At 39.7% G+C, this 25,843-nt stretch overlaps 1 protein-coding gene across 1 annotated transcript in view; it reads left to right on the top strand.

Annotated features, from left to right (window-relative positions):
* The window catches only part of LOC124163265, a 454,892-nt gene extending 429,670 nt beyond the window's left edge, over positions 1-25,222 (top strand). The window contains exons 5-7 of the mRNA XM_046540052.1: positions 18,131-18,200; positions 22,559-22,811; positions 23,358-25,222. Of these exons, the coding sequence (XP_046396008.1) occupies positions 18,131-18,200; positions 22,559-22,811; positions 23,358-23,531 (497 nt within the window). The 3' untranslated portion in view covers positions 23,532-25,222. The remainder of the gene's footprint in view (positions 1-18,130; positions 18,201-22,558; positions 22,812-23,357) is intronic.
* The last annotated feature ends 621 nt before the right edge of the window (positions 25,223-25,843 follow it).

Here is a 25,843-nt window from a genome sequence, read left to right as displayed (position 1 = left end):
TGGGCGGTCGGTGCCTCTGTTCCGTGACCTTTGGCTCTCTCCTCTCATCACTGTAGCGCGACCTCTCGCGGCCCGCTTGGCGATTAGAATACGGCCGGGTTAATCAAAGCGACGGCTTTGCTATGTCCATTATGCTCACAAGTTCATTCGGCCGCATTCAGTCCCATTGTTCCCACTCGCATTGGTTGTCGGGGCCGTGCGATATTAAATTCCCATTGTCGAAGCTCGGAGCTCGCTCCGATAGGTCGGACGGGTGACCGTATATCTCCGCATGCGTAGTTTTTTGTTTCCTGGGTGTATCTAACTCTACCGAAAGCAGCGTGACGATTAAAAGTTATGACGATTGTATGTTTCATCATCATGTACGTGCTTGGTAACTTGATCTCTCATTGTCAGTTATTTAATCCTAAGGGCCGTTTTACACGGGGCACGTACTTGGACAATCTGACGTGTGTACGAAGGCGCAGTCCAAATCGCGTCGTGTAAAGTAGTGAATTGCTGGAAAACATGCGAGAATGCGTGGACGTGAGATGGCGAGATAGTCCCTGCTCTAATTTCGTTCATGCATACGCGCAATTTCACGCCATTTTAGAAATAAATGCATTGCTAACCTGCGCAATTCCGTGCCCCGTGTAAAACGACCTTAAGATTGATTTGTATAGGCGAGGGATGAGGCCGCCCCAGATAAAGCCGTTCGCGTGTTAATTTCACACATTCAAGTCAGTTGATCTTCGTCTGCGGATTTCAGTCAGAATAGATATTTGAGGGCCGTATTCTTAGTCGACTCTGTACGGCCAACCGACCCTGGATACGTCATCAGCCCCTACATAAACCGACCTCGCCCTACATACGCCACATCAAGCCCTACATATAGCCGTTTTTGGAACTAAACGGGCCCTATTTGATGTAGGGTAGCTGAACCAGTCCTACACCCTACAAAAACAATATGCTCGGTCATAAATTTTCGGTCGTATTTTCTTAGTTTCATAGTTAGTTCCATTACACCACCAGAGTGGAAAATTGGCGCAGTGCCATCATCTACGTCATCTCAGAGAACTTGACGACGGAATTACCCCCCACCATTTATGTAGGGTCGACTGAGAAACGCTTGTAGGCGCCTTTTGTTATGTAGGGACGGATATGTAGGGTCGACTAAGAATACGGCCCTGAGTCTTTTTGATTCCTGTAACACTTCAATATCGCCTCTTAAATAAACTTTTGGTATTTTATGTTTCGTAATAGGGAATAGTACAAGGGAAGTCCCTCAAGTGTCACCACCTGATGTCGTTCAAATTTTTCTAGTTGATAGGAAATGGATACCCATGATGTGTATATTTTGTTGCATCCGCCAACCTCAATACTTTTCCAGATATTTGCGACGGAAAGTATCAGAAAAACGCCTGGAACCAGCATAACATGGACCCTTCTGCCTCGTAGCTAGGAAGAATCAAGAGCACGGGGTATAGTTTAGCCGCGTGTTGACTCAATTTGGGCGTTTTTTGGTAAATTCCCTCGCAAATATCTCGAAAAGAGTTGAGCGTTGGCGGATTCAACAAAAAAATTCATCTCTCTAGTAAGTATCTATTTCCTGTCACCCAGTAAAATTTGAACGAGATCTGGTAGTGACACTTTAGGGACTTTCCTTGTTAGTCTTGGTCCGTCATGTGGCAAGTTTGACTAGTGCGGGTAGAGCTCAACCATGTCAGAGCCACAGTGTTATCATTTTAGTATTTTTTCATAGTGGAGTTTAATTAATGGACAGTTGAGTGAAATTGTATTTTTATTCCTCTAATAGCCTTTTTTGTTACATTTCTACGTCAAAGCAGGGATTGTGGGATTATTCTGGAAAATAAGTCAGCCGCTTAGTTGGGGCAAAGTGCGCCTATCCCAAGTGCCCCTGTTAACCGTAATGCACCGTGTGCGGATGTTTATCGCTACCTTTTTATTTGAATTGATCTTTCCTTATTCGTGTCTGATGACTTCGTATTTTTCCGTTTTTCGGGGAAGTAATTGTGGTAGGGGTTGAAGAAAATTATCCGAGATGACGGCCGAGATGAGTGAATTATTCGCACCAGAAGGAAGCGAAAAGGGCGACCATCGCCGTTTTTCGGATGAAATTCCCTGCTAAGCATATTTCACCTCGCCAAGACGTTGCTGTGTCTCCCGGCGTTATTGGATTCGTCACTTGTTATTCTCAGGGTCGGTCTTGTTAATTAAACCCCTTTTGCTCCCTTGGAGATAAGGAAACGTCTTTTCGGGATTTGAATTTCTCCTCGCGATTCTGGCTGTAGCGTCCCTCTTAACCCCTTTACCTCATCGTCAAAAGCCATTTGGGAGGTGTCGAGGAGTTCCCGGCCGAAGATCCCCCCACTATGCCACCTTTGACGTTACCTTCCCCGTGAAATAAGTGCGCGTCAAGGGGTTTTAATTTTTCCACGAGACGACTTTTGACTGAAACGAATTGGGCGGACGTTTTTCGCTGTCGTCAATTATGAGTTCGACGGGGACTGACGTCTTCTTTAAGGTTTGTCGCTACTATCGAGGTTGGATTTTCCTTATAGCATTGCACCTTTTCCTTCCATCTTCCCTTCATTTCTTTTTCAGAAAGCTATCTTTCATGAACGTCAACTTATCATGGTGTCGGTGTTCAAATGTGTACTACTTATACCACTCGTATATTATTGTTTTACTCATCACAGACTCATCTTAGGTCTTTGCTATCATTTCACATACTTGGCAACAGTTTATTTCATTTTTTACCCAAAATTTGATACAAATTCTATATAATATGATATCCCACGTATTGCTCAACTTAGCAATTCGTGGAATATCATAATCAATCACTTTATACGAAAACAACAATCGAGAAAGAGCCAATAAATGTCCTCAAAGTTATAAATAAATACATCAACAAAATACGGACCAGTATTTGGCTCCACAATCTCCCCCTGAAGACGATGGCAGACTCAGCCTTCGAAACGTTTGGACCATGCACCCGAGACAACACCCAGTGGGAAATCTGAGAATTATTACTTCAAAACATTTCCTCACTCGGCTAGAAACCCAAGAATTAGTTATTACTTTTTTTAAAATTTTTATGAACGAAACATTTACTTTTTCCCCGAGAATCATCCTTTAAAGTGTCAAAAAGTTGCGTCTGCCAGCGCAAAGTTGTCGTTTTATTTTAACTTCACCTGCTTAAAATCTTATCTATCATCCACGTCCTAGCTTTTCTTGGAGGTGCCGTCATCTTCCCCGTCCCACGTGGCCCCTGATGATATTAATTCCCGCCGCCAGCTCCCATGGCCCTTACATCCTCTTCCTTCTCCTCTTCCTTCCGTCTTCCCCTCGTTAAAACCGCCCCACGCGGCCCTTGACAGCTCCCAAAGGGAGATGCCCCGACATTCAACCTCGAACCCGTCGTCTTCCGTGAAGATTTTTAATTACCGAAGCGCCGAACCATTTTTTCTCGCCCGTTCAAGACCGCGGGCCTTTCATCCCATCTCCGCTTACCTGCTGGCGTTTTTAACGTCTTTCTCGCGTTCTTATCCTTGGGAAAAGGTTAAAATTTGTCTAAAAATTTAAATTACTCAAGTCATACCTGAATCAGCGGGCATGCTTAAGACCGAAGAAATCATACGCTATTTTGAGGTGTTCGTTATTCAGAGGGCGGCGCGGCTTGAAATTAATACTGGTGAATCAGTATTTATATATTATAAGTAAAATCGCCAGCGGTAAAATTTGTCGGAAAATTTAAATTACTTTATTTATTTTCGAGATAATCGTTATTCAGAGGGAGGCGCGGCTGGAAAAATACTGGCTAAGTAGTATTTTCATCATACATATAAAATAGTTACAGGTAAAATTGATCGAAATTTTAAATTATTTAATTCAAACTTCCATTAATGGCCATGCTTATGACCGAAGAAATGGTTTGCTATTTTGATATGTTCGGTATTCAGAAAGAAGGGCGGTTGGGAAAACTTGACGAAGCATTACATATATGTTAGAGGTAAAATCATTACAGATGAAATCTGTCGAAAACTTTAAATTACTTCCATTCAACATTAGTTTAGGATCGAAAAAATGATCCGCTCAATAGAGGTGTTCGGTATTCTGAGATAAGCGAGGTGGGAAAAAAACTGGCAATAGCAGTATTTACATCGGTGATAAAATTACAAATAATATGAAGCGTTCCTTAAAAATCTTAATATTTTTATGTTGGAAAATAATTTCTTTTTGTAACTTCCATTATCAAACATGCTTTGGACCGAAGAAATCGTCCTTCATTTTGAGAAGTTCGTTATTCAGAGAGAGGCGCGGTTGGAAAAAAATGGCCAAGTGGATGTAAATACAAATAATATAGCGTGTTCCCTAACAGCTTAAAGAAAAAAACAGAAAATAATTTTATATTATTAATTCTAATACGAAATGAAAATGGTAAAATGAAAGAAAGATTTCGTGGGGAGGTACAAAAATGAGTCGAAAGAGATAATAACTGGTTTGGTTTACATTCCTATTGGGCATCCTCCAAGAAGGCAATTTATTGAAAACATAAGGGTTAGCATTGAATTTGTTAAATGATTTTTTATTTAGGAGATTGACTTTTATCACCAAATTTATCGAGTCAATACATTATGGACCACAGTGCTGGGCTGATACGGCCATTGAATAGGGTAGTTTCCTTCATCAAAGAAAACGAAAGGCATTGATTGCGATTCGTTACCCACCATTAGTGTATTCATAATATACAAATTATTTGCTTTTAGAAATACCGGTGTAGACGAATGGGAATGGTTAATTGTATCCTCATTTGAAAAAGGCCAGATGGCGCCCATGCAATGCCACTCCTCGTGACGTCACAGGGACCTAGTTTCTATACGAGTAGATTTGAGTTTTACATCATCTGAGATTACCAATGCATGCATGAGGCACAGAGCTCAGGGAAACATTTCTTAATAAACACCTATTAAAACTGCCTAGGGTCGGAAAGTTTCCTTCGTTTGATTAGGTATTAATAATCCTTATTTAAGCCAAGCGCTACCAGCTAGCAGGGTACTCTACTACCTGCTAGCAGCCTGCGTTGTATCAGCGCTCAAAGCCTCGCCCCAAGGTCACCTCACTTGCGGCAGCGGGAACCAGAACGACGTCACACGGGGTTTTCCCAGTATTCATACTTAGCCGTCGCGTTTTCGCGCGCTTGAAAATTTTCACTTTTCATTGAATCGCGAAAAATAGATATCGTCATTTAAAAATCTAAAAGCGTGAAATGCATACTCCAGGAATAATTATCTTCCGATTTAATAAAAAAATAATAGGAAACCTCCCTATTATCATGTGATACTACCTTTTAGGGTATTGGACGAAGCTGCAAATTACTCTCTCTGATAATTTTCATTCTGAAATAAGTCGTGCGTTTCGTATTTATTGCTTAGTGAAATCTATTTTCTCTCAATTCTCGTAATCAGCTTATTTTACCCGCGAGTGGTGATAAAAATAGGAGGCGTTGAATGTTGACGTAATTCTGTCGGCCTCGAGAGATGGATACCGGGTCCACTTCCAAAAATATGTCTTTCTGCTCGGAGTTCATCGGAACTCTCCGCGAAAACGTTTTGGAAGTCTTCCACGGCCTTAAGAGACGCAGTTACCTGTCAGTCAAGAGGTCTCGTCCGAGGCCTCGAATTTCGCTTAGATATTTTTTCCACTGCGCCGCAACCTTTGGCAGGGCTACTTTTTCGCGAACACTCTTGTTCTCTTCCTTCGATTTTCGTTGAATATTTGTTATTTTCTTTTTAATCTTCACCACCCCGAATACAGCGCACTAAAGGACTTAACAACGGAGGAATCTGACGAATGAGAAACGTTGGACGATCACTAATATCTATGCCCTGCATAGAAGCGAATTACCCATGCGGGACTTGAACCCACGACCTTCGGTTTGGCAGGCGAGGACTTGACCCTACCGCCACCGACGCCGGAAAAAATTTAAACAACATTTAAAAAATATTTAGGACATATAGATTCTCGACGTGTAGTATGGCTGAAATCGAAAAGAAGGTGGGAAAATTTGAGAAATGACGCACAAAGATTAAGAAAAGACTTCGCTGTTTCACAAAATAAAATATATTTGCGACCGGTTTCGATACAGCGTATCATCATCTGGCTGATGATGATACGCTGTATCGAAACCGGTCGCAAATATATTTTATTTTGTGAAACAGCGAAGTCTTTTCTTAACCTTTGTGCATCATGAAGGAGTTTCACCATGTTACGCCAACCACCATCGCATTTTGAGAAATGACGTTTTTCGAGATAGGTACGTAGAACTTTGTAAAAAGGCTTGGTAGCGATGACGCATTTAGTTAAACTCTATTTTTTCTTCTATTCTATGTGAGATATCGTGCAGCGTTATCGTCCGCCATTTTTTTGTGCAAGGCCACCCAAGCTCAATTTAAAATCTCTAAAATCTAATTATTATAAGGATAAAAAAATCTTATTAAATAGATGATACAATTTTTTATACTATACAAATGTTTAAGTATCTTTAACAGTTAATCAATCTGTAAGGTTTTCCAAGAAGACTGATATACGCCGTTCTTTAGAACATCATCTTCTAATTTTGTCCACTCTTTTCTCGATTTTAGCCTCCTATGCGATATTTCCTCACCTTTCTCCGTTCTGGCGGTCCAGCATGAAGAGTCTGCGTCTTCGAAAGTGAAAGAAATGCGCTCTACTTTTGGCTCCCACTCCAGGCCTTGAAAATTGCTCTCTTTTTTTTCTTTTTTTTTTTGGCGTAAATATTTATATATCTTGAAGCTCGTGTTTTCAGTGCTGCCAACTAAGAAATGTGTGTGTTTGGAATGGTTGCCTATAATTTGAATCGGAAGAATGAGTACTGGATGGATACACGAAGGAGAAGCAAATATTTTGACATCACCGTTCCCTCCTGCGAAAATAACATTGTCCCATTATTATTTAACATCAACGTTGATCTTTCCGAGAGTGCCGATACGATTATTGATACTTGCCTTTAAACCATGAACTGTTGAATGATTTGAGGCTCTCTCGGTGGACGATATGCAGATAAATTTATTGGGTTTCCATCAGGGTCAGTTGGATTATCTAGGTTTTAACAGCTTACGGCGACACAGTCGTCAGGGATGAAGAGTTAGTGGAGTAAAATGTATCTCACGGTGGGAACCCCATTATGGAGCCTAATAGTCTGCAAGGGTACTCCTTCTATCCTTCTCCGTCCTAAATCCGTCTCCTCCTCTAAGTTTTTAACTCCTAGCTTGATTACTTAGGTAAGGCTAGGGGTCCTTCTGCATTAAGTCATTCATTGAAGAATCCATGCATTCTGGTTTGAAGGACCGTTTTCTTTCTTTTGGTCACTATATGACCGATTTCCGAATCTTACAATACTGCTGCATGTTGATATGTAAGCGAACTCAGATAAGGGCATGTGTGAAGGAATAGCAGGATTTGACGAGCAGTGCCCACAGCTTTCATTAGTCACTTTATAAACAACATGCTTAGTGTAAAAAGATTATGTAAAAAATAAGTAAAATAAAGGCATCAGAAGATAAAAGGGAACCTGATGCTTTTTTGAAAGGGTTATTCGAAAAGGATATTTCATAGTTTTTTTAGAGTTACCTATATTTTCAAAGAAAATATTAACTAAACTGATAATGGAACCATGAAACATTATCAAATTTTGTAAGCTTTGGAATTCTCACTTCTAATTTTTAATTTAATTTTAAGGTGAAATTGCTGTTTTTAATTAACTCTAATCTAGCTCTTTAGTGACAGTATAGCGTCAAAAATCCATTTCCGGGCATGCATTTTTCTAATTTTCCGGGGGAGGAATTCTTCCGGTAAGGTGGGTCCCATTTTAAGCCCCATCCGAGGGCCCCAAAAGCACCCCAAACCACCCCTGTTCATGAGCCCCGAGTCGGAGCTCGAAACGTCGCACAGTGGGCTAGAATCGAAAAAAGCTGGCCAAAACCTCAAAAACGAATTTTTAGAGCTAGGAAGTCGAAACTTTGCAAACATATTCTCTGATAAATTGTGCATAACTTTCCCGATTTTTTATTTCCTGTGACTTCACGTTAACAATATATTTGAAGTCAAAGTTGAACAAATTTAGCGAAAATGATCGATGTTTTCTGAAAATTGCCAACTTTATCCTCGTGCAGTGGTTTCATGAATAGTCAAATTTACAAAAATGTTATGCCATCTTAATTAAGGCTTCTTTTTTTCCATTTGGAGGGTTTTCAAAGAATTTGTTTCATCATTTGCCATAGATATATAACAAATGGCGAAACCTGTTTTCAGCAAAATGTTTACATAAACGTAGAGAAAAAGTAGATACTTCCGCGGACTTCCGACGCGTTGGTAGAAATTATGGAGTGGGTTGAGTTTTTAACCCGGTGGGAATCCCGAGAAAAGTTTACCTACAGTACGCGCCCTGAAAGCATTAAATCCTGCTTTATTAATGGTCCAGAATTCGTCAGCGTAGATTCGGGTGTGTGGGACTTTTTCGCGGGACTGCCCTTGGGAGGCGCTCGTGTGGGCCAGCTGTTATTCTGTGCCAAGGGAGCGATTCGCGGGCCGAGAAAAGAAAACAAGGGGAGTCGGGGGATTTGCGGAAGGGGAGTTGAGTGCTGTCAATCACTCTCGTTCGAGAGTCTGACCTTCAAATTTTGCGATTGTGTGCCAAGATACATGAATGAAAGGAATGGAATGATGTATGTTTTTCAAAGGACAACTCCGCCAATTTTTTTCATTGCTGATATTGATAGATTTCATCCGAGTTGTCGACCGCAGTGGACTCCATATTTTTTGTGGGTATTATTATTTTTTCATCGTATGAGAGAAACTGTATTTTGTCGTGGCTCAAAATATTCTTATCCTAGTAATGTATGCAGAACTGTTTATGTTCGTTTTTTATGTATTGAAATTTTCGCTTTTTTTACTGCCGTTGTCCATGTTTCCCATAAATGTAGCCCTGATGATTGTTTATAAATTAATCGAAGCGTTGGTAAGGCTTCCTTTTTTATGCATGGACCTATCCTCTAATTAATTAAACAATATGGGTACTTTTACTACTTAAAAATTAAATAATCTTGATAACTCCTTTCATGTTTCATAGAAAAAAAACGAATTTAACGAGTAACTTTGCCCGCAGCCACGCTCATAGTTGCGAATTTACACCAAGGAATGAATGTGCTATGAAAAAGTCAATCAGCCAAGCCGAAGCCATCCGGGTAGTCAAATGATTTTGTCATGGCGAATTTGTTCCTCGGTATTTCCTTGGGGATTAAAGAAGTTTCATGGTGATTTTTGTAATAATTTATTTTCTTTTTCTCTCTTATTCTTTTAAAATTTCATTTAAAAAATATTTTGTTTTTAAATGTAATCCGCGCAACGGCTGAGTTTACTTCCTGTTAAAAAAGAACCAAAATGAATTCATGCAATTCCCTTTAGATGCCTTGAGGCGGCGAAACGGGAGAAAAAGATATACAGGACTAAAAAATATATTCCAAAATCAATGTTATCCACTTCTACGAGCTGAAGCGTGAAGATGCGAGACGTATGGCAGTATTTTGTTCCGTTTGCTCCCTGCCTGTACGAAAATGAGTGTTTTGTTTTAAAGAATGCGAGTATGTTCCTTCTACTGTGATTGCTCGATAGTTGCACCAATTGAGATGAAAACCAACGGAAAACTGTTTTTCAATTTTCTAATTTAGGGTAAAATATATTAATTTTACTGAAAAGTAGAAATTCAGCTCTTTTTCTGCAAGATTAACGCGCAATATTTGGGGCCTCGCCCCAGATTTTGCACCTTAACCGGAACGACTTCAGGGGATCCAAGGAAAGAAATAATTTTTATTGCATGCGAAAGTTTATGAGCGTATGCACTAGGTTTTTCAATGTGAAAGTTCGCCGAAGAATGGTGGTGTATCACCGCTCCATTCCTCCCCCTCCCCTATCATCCTCCCTTTAAATGATTGCCTAGGCAATCGAAAACCCTATGTCGGAGGTAACAATTTTTCCAACTTAAATTGGTATTACGATTTTTTTGTCTTTGGACATTTTCAAATTCGGACAGCTTGTTAGTAGATCAACTTAAGTGCTCTAAAATGCGCATTGCGTATAGATCAAGATTAAATTGGCTCTTTAGGGAAAGTTTTTGCCTGAAATTACGTTTCTTTTTACGTAATATTTGTGTACTGTGTTATTATGCAAAGTTCAACTAGATAAAATGGCTCGCTGGCTCACGTCATTTTATCGAGTTGTAAAAGTAGTCATGGAAGGCCGTAGAACTCATACCGCTTATTTATTCCTCGGATTGGTTGAGTAGTTACCGCTATTTTTTCCTTGGCTGTTGATGAAGGCTCATCTTCTTCCAAAACTCTTTAGACATACTGCGTTTATCGATGGCATTGCCAGGTAGTTAGTGAACTTAAATTGCTCTCCTATCAGCTTACATTCATGCTCCGATTTTTTTCGGAAAAACCCAATTTCTGACATTGGTGGTGGAAGCAAATATATTTTCGTGGACGGATCCGAGTGTGTGAAGTTCTATTCTGAGTCTTCCCTTGTTTGAGTATTTGCATTTGACCGAGAAGGATAAGGACCCAGTTTTTGCAAACCTTACACCTAAGGGAAGGCCATGGTAATTTTGGAACACGGCCTTCCGCGTTCATTTGTTTCTGTTACGCATGCTATCTTTTGATTTTTTTTCGCGACTCTATTCTTTCCGTCCTGGAGTTCTCGGAAATCGCCTCCCTCGACTGTCGCGTCGGGTCTGATTGAAGATGGATTGTTTTTAGGTGAGAATGATGACGTCGCGCAGAGGGAAAAATGGCGACACACCTCGTTCTACTTTTCCATTGTCTTGATAACCTTTTCTGTCCGCCTATCGCTTAATCACTGGCCCGCTAAACTTCCTCGATGAATTTTCTAACCCAGGAGACCATTTATAAAAGTTGAGTTTCGGAAATTCTTTTGTAAATGTATTTCGAATTTGAAAAATAAGCGTGTTTTTATTGAAATACACCATAATACTATGACACCATGACACGAAAAAAGCGTGACACCATGATGATAATGATTGACACTACATTGATAAAATGATGTAATAATTTTTGGCAAAGTTTATTTTCGCTTCTTCAAACTAATTAGATAGACGATTTTTGATTTCTTTTAAGTATAACTTCGTGTATGAGTACTCTTCTGCAATGAAAATGAATAGGTGATGCTGATACAGTGAGAACGAAGTTAAAAACCAAAGCAATGCAGTTATCGATTGTAATTTAAGCTACATGTTACTTCGATAACAAATCTCACAAGCAGGATACGAAACAATTAAGATTTCCTCCAACATTTAGGGAAAGGTATTAAATGATTTAAAGTTAAATTTAATGTTAATTGTCCACTCTTAATGCTAATACTGTTTTTGTAATTGATATTTTATTTTACTGTCGCATTACGTATAAACAAGGTGAAATCACATTTTAGTATTTACGATTATACGTTAGGAAGCTGTCGGCTTGTATTTCCGCAGATCATTTGAAAAACTCACTTCGACTTTTGTGGTTGATATTGGCGTTCGGGGTCAGAATTATATTTCAAGATGTGAAAAAATAACTATGTCTTCGATTATGTTAGGTTATTTGAAGGTAATAACGCCAGCTCATTTAAGTCTCTCGTTGAATAGTGTAAAAATATTTGAGTTGAAGGAAATCGAATAAATTTAACTTTTCAGAGCTCAATCTCTTCTCTCGCCGAAAATCGGTCGTTTTTTCCAAAATTGTAGGTCTCGCGAAAGTTATGATGTTTTCATCAAGATACCACTTGCTGTTACATCTTGGGTCTTCTTCTCGGGATGATGTCTGGAAAGTTTTTCCACGGCCAATCTTCGAAGCGAATTAACTGCCGCCTTGAGTTGTTTGAAGAGGTCTAAAATGGCCATCGTAGGATTTAAAATAAATTTGGAGCACTCTTTGAGTTGTAGGCTCGTAAAAACCAAAACTTCTGTCGAGGAAGAGGGCCTATGTTTCGAGGAAGGTGTCCGGTGTCCCAAGTTCGTCCATGCCCTACATTTTATAAATGTCCAAAGTCACGAGTAAATAAATGGGAAAGCTGGGAGCATCTCGTAACCCAAGGTCTCTGTTTATGACAGAATCTATTGTTGTCCCATTGTCTGGCTTACCTTCAATCTAACCAGTTAAAGGTCCAATAAATATATCATTATGGTCAACGAATGAACGGTGTTTTGAAATAATCCTTCTTATCAGCTGGATATTCTTAGCCGTAATTGGTGACTCAGTAGGTAAGGCGTTCTGCTAATGATCCGATGTTCAAAGTCGGGCGAAGCCTTCATACATCCCAAATAGAAATCCTTCTAGAAGGCACCGTCGCCCAAGGGAAGAAAATTTCTCCGTACACTGAATGTTTGATATGATACGCCAATGAATAAATGTGGGACGTAATCAAACTAATTTCCGAGTTGAATTACTGAATAATTTCAAGTTTTTCTGATGGTAATGGGTTAAAAAAATAATTAATATCTGCACCTTTGATAATTTTTCATTTGCGAGGTGGCTATACTACTACGGTACGGTATCTAGTTGGTAATAACCAGATTAACCAAATTTATAGCCAAAAACGTATACAGGTTGGGTTTTTTGGGTTGTGATCCCCCAACATCGCTAAAATTTAAAATATGCAATTTCTAAGGGACTTTCAAGGTTCATAATGTTGGTATTGAAAAACCAAGCATTTGTAATATTGACAATGGTTGCTATTGAGTTGTTGTGGGTGAGTTAAAGAGAGTTGGGTTGATTCTATTGCTATGAAGAAAGTGTGCAAAGAATAACAGAAATAGTATTTGTATAAAGAGAAAAGCTTCGCGCTGTAATTTATTGATTTCATCGCAAAACACTGTCAAAGCGTCATTTTAATATGTATTTTCAGTATGTGTCTCGAAATTCCCGGACCAATGGGAAATTACGTCGGAAGCGTTCGACTGCGGGACTTCTACACTCTCCAGCGGTGACGATCCCTTTCAGAGGATTCTGGATGCGCCCATTTATACAGTGTAATGAGAATGGAATTAAAAACCAAAGCAATGTAGTTATCGATTGTAATTTAAGCTACCTGTTAGTTCAATAGCAAATCTCACAAGCAGGATGCGAGACAATTAAGAATAACTGCAACATTTAGGGAAAGGTATTGGTAAAGGTAAGGTGAGCTTGCTTTATATAATGGGCTAGAAGACTTGCCGCGTTTGAAAAATGTGCAAAATGTTTAACTACCTTTTTAAAACGTATTTATTGGTTAACTAGCAGGCCACCCGGCCTTGCTTGGGAAGGATAGTACCCAGGGAAGTGGGAAACAAAACTGCGAATTCATGGTCACATGGTAGGATTTTTATTTTAAGGAAAAGGCACAAATCGGGTATGAGAATGGTATGTATGTAACAGCAAACAATGGAAAATTTCTGTATGTCAGCTTATACCCTTTGTAAGATTTTACACTTTCCCGGCGAACAACATGTAAAAACTCTTCTCGGGATACCGCACGGGTAAGATTATGTAAGAGCGCCGACGTATCGGGTGCCGACTCGTCACCCATTCTCACGGCTACTGACTGAATATTTGAAGTGACCGTTGAAGCTCAGCATTAGGAGGGGCCGGATTGGTCGAGTCCGGATGGTTGTGACGGAGGACCGTGGACCAGCGTAGACTTAGCTCTGGCAAGCATAATTCTTTTAAGAGTTCTATTCCAAGAGCTGCTGATCGAATATCCGGTGTCTCTGTTGACATTTCTATTCTCAAGTCTTATTTCAATAGCCTCTTTAGTTAAACGATCCCAAAAGTGATTTGATCGCCGTAAGACTGGTGTCATCCCACCTTATTTTATGCTCCTCATCCAGGCTATGCTCGACTATGGCTTATACCCTGCTCCACGATATTGATCATTATGTGTGTCCGTTCGTGCGCAGACCAAAAACGTCGAGTGAACACATACCACAGCAAAAAGATTTGCAACTAGAGGATTAATAGGTAAGTGTAGAATCAATTATGTTTTCCCCTTGAGCGTGTCAAGAGGTGTGCCTACCCTGAATGATGTCTAACCACAGAGGTCGAATACTTTTTAGCTATAGTTTTTTAACAGTAGAATGCACGTGTCTTAACTACTAAAGAGAGTTTCGACTGGTTCTTAGGTAATGAGTTTTCAGTGCAATCTGCAAGTTGAGGTAGACTGGTTTCTCGGCTGTTTTGCTCCGCGATGTTGCATGTTTTTTTCTAGCAGTATTTCTTTACACTGAAGATCTCTTTTGCTGAGGAAGTCTAATGGAACGTTTGCGAAATATCGTCCAAAAATCATGTATGATGCACGAAGAAGAAGACCCGAGTAACTATTCTTTATGACTTTGGTGATAGAGTAATGAAGAATGGTAATCTAGCTATATTTTAAGCATTAAAATTTTCATTTAAGCATTCAAATTTTATTCAATAGGAAATACCCTAACATGTCTTCATTTTTCACTTATAAATTGTAGGTTGCTTACTGCTAAGGATTACAATAACACCGATAAGTGACCGCCTGGCGCAGCCGTTGAGCTGCTGTGGCGGAATTAGCGTGCTTGCCTTAGGTTATTACGTACGAAACTTGGCACGGCACTTAATTTTTAGTTTTTCATTTAATCAGCAGTAATTATTCTGTTCTCTCTGTTACATAAGTACACGTGTTTCGGAATATGGAATCACCGTCGTTTGGTTCAATGACATTCACCCATCAAAAGATGGTGGAATAATCGGAATATAAGCTCCTCTTATGTAATGAAGTAGGTTATGTAAAATAATTTTTATCTATTTTCTTTTTGAACCGTTACGTTTTTTTCGTTCTTTCGTTTTTCTCTGCGTCAGCAAAGATTTGACTTCCATCTGATTAGGCGTACGACGTCAGTATATCTCTACTCGTGAAGATATAAAGGTGGAGGGAGTAATTGATCTCTCCTTAATTGCCCTGGAAAAAGATAACTGACTAAAAATATTGTTGCGAAATAAGGCGATTCTTTTTAAAAAATTGACTGCGTATTTCAGATTTCCTTTACGTAGGTATCGTAATCTACGAGACTTTAGCCTCCATCAAAATTCGGAGAGATTAAGAATGCAGTGGGAATGGAGGTTACCGAATGCAGCTATGTAAAAAGTGTATTACCAATAGAAGTTGCAATTGCATTTAAATATAATATACGTGATTCCTATGTAAAAATATCTCTTTTATTATCTTTTTTTAGTTAATTCAACATTTCGGCATCACGTCAAAGTTTAATAATATCAGGTTTCGGTTTCCCTATGACCTCATCGCTCACTTTTGTGTATGTTTTAGGAATTTAGAGCAACTGCCTGTGGTAAAATTCGTTAGATCACCAAAATAATTGGCTGTGGTTGCTCCTCGGTAAAAATAAAAAAAGAAACTTGGCTGCCTTTAATACCATTTACTTGTACGTAGCCATCATGGGTATTAATATTTTATTTCATAGATTTACGAAATCGAACGCTGATGGGTAAAATTATCTTTTCGAAAATATTGTTGCATAACAATGTTGTATCCTGACGGTATGCAACCTTTTCATGCGACATCGTCTTTCTGGTTGCGTAACCATACGACATCGGTTATCCATATTGTTTGTGAAGTATTTCTCAGATTACGGACTCGGATGTGAGTTTACCCTTTATATAATGATATGGGGTTGATGCAATGTGGATGCCGAAATATCCGTTGGGAATTATACACATACTTTTGGTACAAAAAATCGAGTGGTGGGCATTTTTTTCTATTCAACTCTGAACATATTTTTAATGTGAGGTTGAAGGAGGTTCTACTTAATCAGAGCATTTCGCAACTATTATTTTTAGAATTTTCCGTAAAAGCGTGCCTACCTTTTGATTTTACGTTTATTTTTATGTTATTTTGTTGTTTATATAAGCTTCTTTCAGCAAGTTGGCAATTTTTAATGTCTTGGTTCAATATTTTTCCTATGCTTAGATGAGCATGTAAATGTGAGCCTATATTAAAAAACGTATTAAAATGCATTTTTCGTAAAATTTTGCTTGTAAAGCCCATTTTTGGTGAAGTGGGTTAGATGTACACGATCTAGACATGGTGGTTGAGGATAGGAAACAGTTAAGAGGAAGTTGGCAGAAAAAAGATTGTTTGGATGGAACCATCGAGTATTCAGCGGCTAGGGTATTTTAAAATCCGCGGAGAAGGAAAGAATGTTAGCTGAAAGGGGAGGAGGAAAATAGGGACGATGGGTTGAATAAAAACGATTAAGCCTTATTGTGCATTGAAGAGGAAAGTTTTATTTTGAAGTGTAGCTGTCCGGTAGCTATAATTTTGGAAATTATCCGTGTTAGCCTACAGTAACCGGTGGATTACTTTATTAATTATGTTGTTAGTCGATGTAGTAAAAATAGAACAGTGCCTTTGAAATTCTTAAGAAACTTTTATATGTATGTTTTAAGCGGCTGTTTTTTTTCCCTCTGGACTATCTCCCATGATGACCCCTTATGGCTGTCGAATCCATTCAACAAATTTATATTAATAAAATACTGCAGTGTACTAGCATCAATTATCATTGCGCCCGTGGTTTTTCTCTTGCGTAAACGAGTCGACCCTGAACTTACGCAGCTATTTTTAGCAACAAACACGACTCCCACGCGGTGGATCCGGAAAGCCCCCTGTTCTCTGCCCCCATCCCACTCTCCGCAGGGGCGGCGGTGGCTCCCCCTGCCCCTCGCTACATGCACCTATGCTACCCGCTCGTGGAAAATTCCACGAGCTGTTGTGGGAGAGGGTGAGGCAGAGGATGAGCGTCTGGGGAGTGAGTTTTGCGAGCTTTGGGAACTGTGGAGAGGGATGGGATTGGTCCTCCGGTATGCGCGGGAGGTCTGCTCCCCCGTTGTATGCTGCGGGGGTGTCTTTAGACTGGGGTGAGGGGAGGCAGAAGGCTTTGTGGCGGTGTTGGCGGAGAATGGGAGGGGAAAGATGCGAACGAGGAAGGGGTGATAGTGGGGGAACCCGACAGCGTAGGCGCCAGACCAGTAAGGGGAATCGTAGTTGTGGAGAGTTTGTGGGTGGGGCCGCTAGATGGAAGCACGGGCCCGGGGGGGAGAAATTTTTTTCCCCGCCATCATCATACCGCCGCCGCCCCGCGCTTCCCTTCTCTCGTCCCAGCGTCTGCTTCCCCTCCGTTCTCCCCTCCCCTTTCCCTCGCTGCCGCCCCTCACTTCCCCTCCAAACCGCCGCCGCCTCTCTTAGCGAAAGCCCGACGGATTACAAACCAGTGCAGCATTCGTCGTTGAAGTGATCAGTCGTGTGTGTCTAGCCCAGGAGGAAAAATAACCAGTGTCCTGTGGATTAGGAGTTCAACTCATCCTTCGTCGACAACGCTTGTGAAGACGTTTCACGGATTACCTCGCCGTGTTTTTCCTGCTTTTTTCGTCGTCTTTGAGTGATCGCAAAGGGTGAGGATCCACTCTTGTTCTTCATTTTCGACCAGTTGTGCGCGCGGGAATAGTTTCATATCTCGAGAATTCCGAAAACTGGTCGTGTCCCTATTGTCGGAATAGTGAAGGCTTTTAGTCAGGCGTGATGCCGATTCAAAATCTCAGCTACGACTTGCAAAGTTTTGATGATGATCGTATGAGTAAAGTTTACAGATTATTTTGCTCTGTTCAAGAACAAAATAATTAGTCATCCGTGTTTTCACCTTCACTCTGTTTGTGCTGGATGTTTTGAGTCGAACTTACTAACGTGAAAAGTTTTATTTATGTTGATTCAGTATCTTGAAGAATTTTAAAGGCAAATGTTTTGCCAAAATTTCGTTATATTAATAAACCTTCATCAGGGTTTTGTGCAATTATTTGGATTTGCTTTATTTATGTGCATGCCTTTTAGAAAATGTGAGGTTTTCTTTCGGGCGATGTTTGCTTTGCGTTGCCTCACGGTGAGCAAGGTTCACAATGTCATAATTTGTTGCCCAAGTCTCACCCATAGATTATTTTTCATGAATGCCTGGTTATAATCGCTTTTTTTAATTTCTTTACAGTGCCAGCAAACATGTCACTGACTAGTGTGCAGCCCCATGATCCATTTGGAAGGAGGAGAAGGATTATCAAGTAAGTTTCGTGACATAGCGGAATTTCTCGGCTTATTTTTTTTTTAATCTCCACCTTTTTTGGGCATTTCCCATACTGGGCTAGATTCCGTGGTCGAGCTCTGCCAGCAGTTGTGAAACGCCTCTCCCCTCGCCTTAAAGCGACTCCGGATGTGTAGAATTCCTCTCAGATTAGAGCGACGGACGAGATATATACATAAGCGTATTTTCCCCCCTGTCGGATCGATTGGTCGTAGTTTTTGAAGAAAATTCCGCCGCAGTCACATCGTTGGATGTACTTTTGGAAAGTTGGCCGATGCACATCCCGTATGGATTTATCCGAGCGTAACCATTGACCGGCTACGACCGTTTTCAAACCACTGACTCGCGCCCCGAGTCGCTTCCGTCTGCCGATACGAAAAAGGCGCGCTGAAGTATAAAGGCTGTCGGTTGGGTTGCATACGTTGGCCTCCCATGCGGTCGGAGGGATTGTTTATTTTGTTTCATCTAGGTCGTCCTCCAAGCTGTTCGTACTCGTTTTCCGCTAGCATTGTTCTCTGAATGTAAGCAACAAGGGTAAGTCCCGAAGATAACTTGTTTATAAGACGTGAAATATCATTTGTGACCACTTCCTCTTTATCAATATATACATGTCCGCAAATTTAGTATTTGGTATATTATTTATTCTGTATTTGGGCGAATAAGGGCCGACTAGGTCATTTGCGATTTTTTTCTTTCATAGTTGCAGTTCCCTTGATTACCTGCGTCTCAGAGTGGTGAGGCATTCAAGGTATCGTTGATGTGAACACCTGTTAGAGGTAATTTTTTTTAGGTTATCTCTCTCCCAGTAACATATGGCGTAGGGATTATATTTGAAGGCAATACGTGAACAACATAGGTGGTTTATTCGTGAAGTCAATGGCTCTCAATCTTTTCATCAGCAATATTACGTATTTTATGCTTGTTTATTTACTATTTTGACTTTAGTGTGTTATTTGATTTGATTTGTTGGACTTATTACGAATGTTTATTTCTCCTTGACATTTTAAAATGGGAGGGGTTTCGTTTTGGATATTGGAAACATAACCACAGATACAATAATATTGTTTTTTTTAACAAATGTTTCAAGAGTCTGACGCAGGTTTCGAAACTATACACTATTGCTCTCTCCAATGTTTGCAATTCCTGATGTGAAACGGTGTATAGTGTCGAAGCCTGGATCAGACAATTAAAAAAATTGTGAAACTTTATATATTAGTGTAATTGTGATTATGTTTCCAATTCCCAAAAGAAAGCCTTTCCTGTTACCCTGCTCCAACGAATATCGCCATTCATCCATAAGTTGGTCGTTAGGTATTATTTATAATGTAAAAAATATTAATTTTTTTGACACCAATAAAACTTTTTAATTCTCGCGGTTAAGAAACTAAAAACGGCCAAATCTTGGGAAGTTAGCTATTTTATTCATCTCCGCGTTAATTAGTTCATCAATTGCACTGCGTATAATAGTGACTTGTCGGTCTCATGTTCTCAGCTGAGCGAAACCTCGCAAGTGAGTCTCCATCTGGGATGAAATTCCGATCTGCCGATGTAAATAAACGGAGATGGCATTCCTGGCAGCGCAGGTGGCTGCTGATTCAAGAACGGGAAAATGTGCCATTTCGCGTAAATAGCTTTTCGCTTGAGAAACTAGGAAAACTGTTGTGAGCGGCAACTCGGTGAGCCCAATCAAAACACAAAAAGCATCTGCGTATCACGCTGTGCCTCTGGCCGAGAAACTACTTCAGTAATTAAGAGAAAAAAGTCGATCTCTACTGAACTCTCATATCGGCCCTAATTTAATTCTGGAGTCGAGCCGAATCGTTGATTTGGCGTGTTTACACTTGAGATGTAACATGAGAAGCATTTCGGTTTCCCTCCGAATTGTTTGACCATAATAAATTATGAAGTAAATCCACATTGTTTTCAATGCTGACTATAGGTAAAGGTGGTTTGGAATCATATCTTACGAATGTAATGGTCTTTGATATGATGGAGGGCGTTGAAGAATTTATTTGAGTATTACCTGTTTAGCTCTTTATTTCTCTGCGTTTCTGGTCGAAATTGCATGAAATAATAAATGGAAAGAAATGATAAAATATTAAGTTATTTTGTATTTCTGAGTACTCGCGAAATAAGCTGGGTTTTATTTCATTGCAAAGAGTATGTGACTTGATATTTTTGCATCATTGTGACTTAATGGGCTACCCTGTTGATTTTTGAATGGACTAACTGAGCCTCAGTAGATGTCTGGAAGAATCCTGGTTAGTTTCGATGCCGAGTGAACGTCTAATCGAGCGTTTTGAAATTTGACCTTGCCTTTCTTGCAGCTGTTGATATTGCGCGGGATAGAAAGAATTTGGGACTTTATCTGTACTAGTCTTATTTATATCATTTCGTCCTAACATCCTTCCTGATAATTCATTTTGTGGTTCGTATCAACCCGGGCGTTATCAGGCCGTAGCTCGGAATCGATTCAAATGTTCGCGGTCGCCCATTCTCGCCGTAGACCTGCGCGCACCAAGTACAAGCCCGCGCAAGTCAATTCGTGATTTCGCATACATCTGGAAGGAAATTTTACGGTGCGCTCAGCGAGTGGATTCAAATATGTTCAAAATTATAGATCCTGTTCTTTATCGGTCCTTATTATTATCCAAAATAGTTCGATATGTTGTTTCGTGCAATCAGCCGTTGAGTCGCTCTTTAATTTTTTACCTTATCGTGGAGTGGTTGATATAATTCTTTAATTTTGGCTCTTAGAATTGAGGGAAACCTTTTTTATTCAACGAAAAAATATTGGAATACTCTAACTGAAACCAAGGTAGTAATGACAACGTGGACAGAAAACTGTCCGCATCCGGATGGTTCCGTGAATAGTTTTCCGAGTTTTCAACCTCTTCGTCAGCCGTCCGTTTATATTTTTTGAGACCCGCAATACTCTGGTTCGAGTTTCATAGCTAAAAATTTTAATTGCCGTGATTCTCTTAATCCAGTCGGAATTTGTATCCATGTAGAATTGCATTTCAATCTGCATAAGGATTACCCGTAGTTGGCTCGGCAATGTAGTGAAGCGCTTTCTGTTTGTGTCTATTATTATAATTCCTCCTCCTCTCAGTTAGACCGGATTATTTCGGGACTCGAGAGGTACACGAAATACCTCCGCCGACTGCTATAATTTTTTTCAAATATGGCCAATAACTTTTGTTTTTCCAACTACTTATTGTCTCTGCGAAATTTTTCTACATTGCCTGTTGTATTGAGATAGATACGTATGCAAATATATAATGCTTTTTTCCGAGTTAGTGACTATATTTTGTGGTACTATTATTCTAACTCTTTAACACCTTAATGTCCAGTCATCTCTTCCCTGAAAGGAATTAAAAAAAAGAGAAGCTTCTTGGTAATTGTTGCTATCCTCATTAGTAGTTCACAAGCGCAGCCATTTAGCCTTCTTAGTGAAAAATATTATCGATTTTATCTGGGATAGAGGTTTTTTTGTATTTCATCTATACTGTTTGATTAATTATGGTTTCATGAAGGTATTTTGGTCACTTCTCACTGTTTTTATGTAAATATTCAGGGTTATTTTGAATTTATGCCTGGCCATCATCATGAAATGCCCTAAAATGTTGGCCAAGCCATTCTAGCTTATCTGGTTATCTCAGAACATTCAGTCATCTTGTCCTTTTTTTCTCATCTTTTTTTTTCTTAATGACTCTTTATACTCGGAATGTAATGTGATCCCTCCTCATCAAGGTCAATATTTCTGTTCTGTTTTACCTTCCTCTCTATATCAGGCTCCTAATAAGTCTTTTATGTACTTTTTACTTTACATTACTTTCATCCACTCTTTGTTTTTATTGATACTTCCTTATCTAACGCTTATATCTTCCAATTTCTGAATTTTCCAATACTTTCCTGATCTCCTAGCTTTTGTTATCCCTCACTCTCTCTCTGCTTGGGCTTTATTCATGAGGATAGATAACATTGCAGACTAAGTCAATAATGTATGATTAACTAATGGAGGAAGTGATTGCCATTGTTTTTCCCGGATCACCTGGGAAATACTCTTTAAAGCCCTTTCTGAAACCCACTAATTTTTTGCCGTAATTATTGCTATAGCAATGCTAAGATTTTGTTTAGTGGTATTCTGTGTTTACCCCCCTACGAATGTGTATTTAAACCAAAAACCTCACCTATGAGGCTTATGAGCTAGGTCATAACAGACCCTCTTTGGTTATTCCTAATACAGTAGTTATCTTTTATTAGTCATTTGCGTATCAACCTTTAGGTAGATTGTATTCAGGTGCCTTACCATCTCCATTTTTGCTCTCTTTTCAGTAACATGCCCAAGGGCGAATCTCTTGAGGACAGCGAGATGGGCTCCGAGGGACACCCTCACTTCCCCGAGGTGGTCCTCTCCATCGAGGAGGTCCGTGCGCAGCTCCAGGAGTCTTGCTTCTCCTGCGGTGTTTCGTGGAGAGAGGAACACGTCTCCCTGGACTGTGGTGAATGCGGTGGCTACGCCCTCTCAAGGCCTTGCCCAAGATGCAGTGGGCGGTGTCAAGCCGAATGGAGACGTAACCTCACCCTGGTGAGTACTGTAACACATTAGTCTACAGTATTTCAAAAGCCTGAGTAACATGATCATTTTCTAAATCACTTTTGAAAGATTGCTTGGATTATTATTTTTTTAAATTGGAGTGGTTCCCATTGGTTTACATGTAGCAGTTTGCAAATCTCTCTCCCCTTCCCAAATTGAATTTCCCTCTTCATTTGATACACTCATTATGTTACTAGGTCCATAATGTTTACCAGTTTGTTTTAATTTTGGTTATTTAAATAAATTTCTCCATTTTTGGTGATCATTGATTGGTGAATCCTAATTTATGAGCCATAGTGAATCTCATTCTTTGTTTACCTATTATTGGCATCCGTCTCATACTTAATGATAAATTATGATATGGAGAAGAGAATGGGGAATTTTGGTAGTCTGGAAGATTGTTAATGTTATAGACAGTTTACTGAAACAGGTTGTAATGAAACTATTATAATTTGATTAATTAGAGTATAGATTATAATATAAGATGTGTGCTAGCTAGCCAGTCAGTTGTTTACATTTTCTCCTGTTAATTTTCAGTCCCATGCCTCTGGTAAAGCCCGCTGGGAAGGTGTCTGTGGCCTTCCTGAAGATGAGGGTGGCCCCACTGCCGTCGTCTTGACGTCCCTCCGTGTCTTGGGGCAGGTGTCCTCCGAGGCCGACCAGCTGACGAGTCGACTGGGTGCCCTCTCCCCCATCTCCTCATCGACATGACCGCGATGTCAGTTGGCGGCAGGCAAAGGAATACCTAAGCGAAGATGGAGTCACCCATCGGAGCTTTGCCACAGGGTGACCAGCAAGGAACTCTGACAGACAAGAGATTGTTCATGTTCAAGCTGGTCGTCCCGCTGTGGTGTGCTGTGTGATGTGGATCATAGTGAGTGAGAAAATACCACCTGACTCTTGTTGAGTCGACTGTTCCAGGCCTCTGAGTGGATAGTGTGCGAAGTATGAGCTTTGCTGTGTCCTGGCAAACTGGAATGACTTAGAGGGACTGACTGCTAACTTTGTGTGTGAATGATGAAACCCTTGCGTGCTGACCAGTATCATCGTTACATGAGAGAATGTACATATAATAAGTAGGATAATGCAGGGTGGAGGACAGCATTGTAGCTTTGCGCTTGCAGTAAGGGAAGCCAGCCATGTACGTTTTGCTTAATTTCCACACGAGTATGAATGTTGTCTTTTCTTGGGTTCAATTTTCCTTTCGTTTGGGTAAATTAATTGTTTTTCTACCACGCCTCGTTTCTTACTGTAATTGCTAAGTGATGATGCAATGTAACTCATGAACTTGTGTTTTTTCGTGCATTATCATTGAAATTTTTTGGATTAATGAGATTTTTTTCAGTAAGGCCCCCATAATTCAATTTGGTGGTAGGATTTTTTTTCATGTTTCTTAAATTTTCATCAGTTTTTGCTAAAATGTCTACACAGTGGCATAGGTCTATCTTGCCATCTGAGGAAGTTGCAGTTGTTCAAGTTATTTGGCAAGCCTCTTGGACTTTCATGCTACCCTACACAATGCTCATAATGTAAGCAAATGCTATGCCTTGCTTTCTTCCCTAAAAATGTTTAGTGTTCCACTGAGGTTAAAATTGCTAGTTGAACATATTTTCAAACTTTGTTACTGAAAGTGCGAATGAAGCTTAAGAAAACAAACATGTTGTGTAGTTAAGGTTACATGTTAAACCCTCCTTAATTCTTTACTTCCTGATTTTCTGTTTGTGTTACATCCCAAATAGAAGTTGAAAGCTGTTTGAAATATGCATCTTCTTAAAGAGCATGAATGTGAATAAATAAAGTATTATCAAGTGCCAACACCCTATGTCCATGGGTAACGTATCCTTGTCTTTAGGAAATTCCTAGATGATGTACTATAGGCATTTAAAAGATATGTCTGAGTTGTTGCGAGTCTGAAAGCAAACATCTTTATGGTTACCTTTGAATTGCAATGTTTTGTGATTGTAATGGACACTCATGAATTCTTTAAGTTGATTGATGCTATTTTTCAATATTGTTAATTTATGCCACCTCACAAAAATGCATCATTGTCTTCTCCTTGTGCTGTTAATTATCTTTCAAAGACTGACTGACTGATTGTATTAATGGCTGTAAATAATTTATGTTCCAGTGCTTTTTTATTGAACACTTATGTATTCTCCAGATGATCTTTTTATGTAACGATTCTCACCTTGTCATTTTCCATTAATTTTCACTGATTTACTCTGTCTTAAACCTAACTAAGTTGTTGGGATGTTATCTCAATGCCCTATGTTATAAAGACCATTTGGGTATATGGAAGAGTAAATTATGTGTTCTCATTTAAGACTGTTGTTTGTACATAGCCTGCATGATAAGCAGATTGTATAGATTAATTTTATTCAAAATACAAGGTATCTACACAATTTCTTGTTGATGTCTGTTCATTGAAAACCTTGATCCATACCCAGTGAGGTACTTCCTTTTAAAATTAAATCTCTGGAATTGAGACTGATAAGAGTCTATTACTACTTAAAAAATTAGTTAAATAAAAAACTATTAGTTAAAAACAGATCTCAGGTCTATGAAGGAAGAGGATGAGAGTATAGGATTTAAAATATTGGAGTGGAAAGGTTAGGGGTATTTTCAGATGAAGTTTTTTTTTAATTGTTGACAGTTGAGCTTGGTCCAAAATAGTCTTCTGATGAGTGAGCATTATTATTCTCAGTGCTGTACATCTCACTTCCACCATCCTATACCTAAAGAAAATTCCTTGGATCATCCTTCTCATGGGATGGTCTTCCATTTCTTTAGGTACAGTAAATTCAGTTTCACTATTGGTACCCTGTATCACCCAAGTAGTGGCACAAGAAAATTCCATCCTTCCCTTTCCACTATTTCCCTGGAGGCATCATTGGGCTCCATCTTCCAGCTGTGCCGTCTTCTTTTTTCCTTCTTTTGCCCTCCCCCTCATAAAGTCGGGGCAGAAATGTCTGGGTCTGTTATTTTATAGGCACAAGAATGATACACATGGTATTTTGCCACAC

This window comes from Ischnura elegans, chromosome 8, assembly GCF_921293095.1.
Source record: "Ischnura elegans chromosome 8, ioIscEleg1.1, whole genome shotgun sequence".
Lineage (NCBI taxonomy): Eukaryota > Metazoa > Arthropoda > Insecta > Odonata > Coenagrionidae > Ischnura > Ischnura elegans.
Note: the sequence above shows the minus strand (reverse complement) of the source record. Positions and strands in the feature narration are given on the sequence as shown.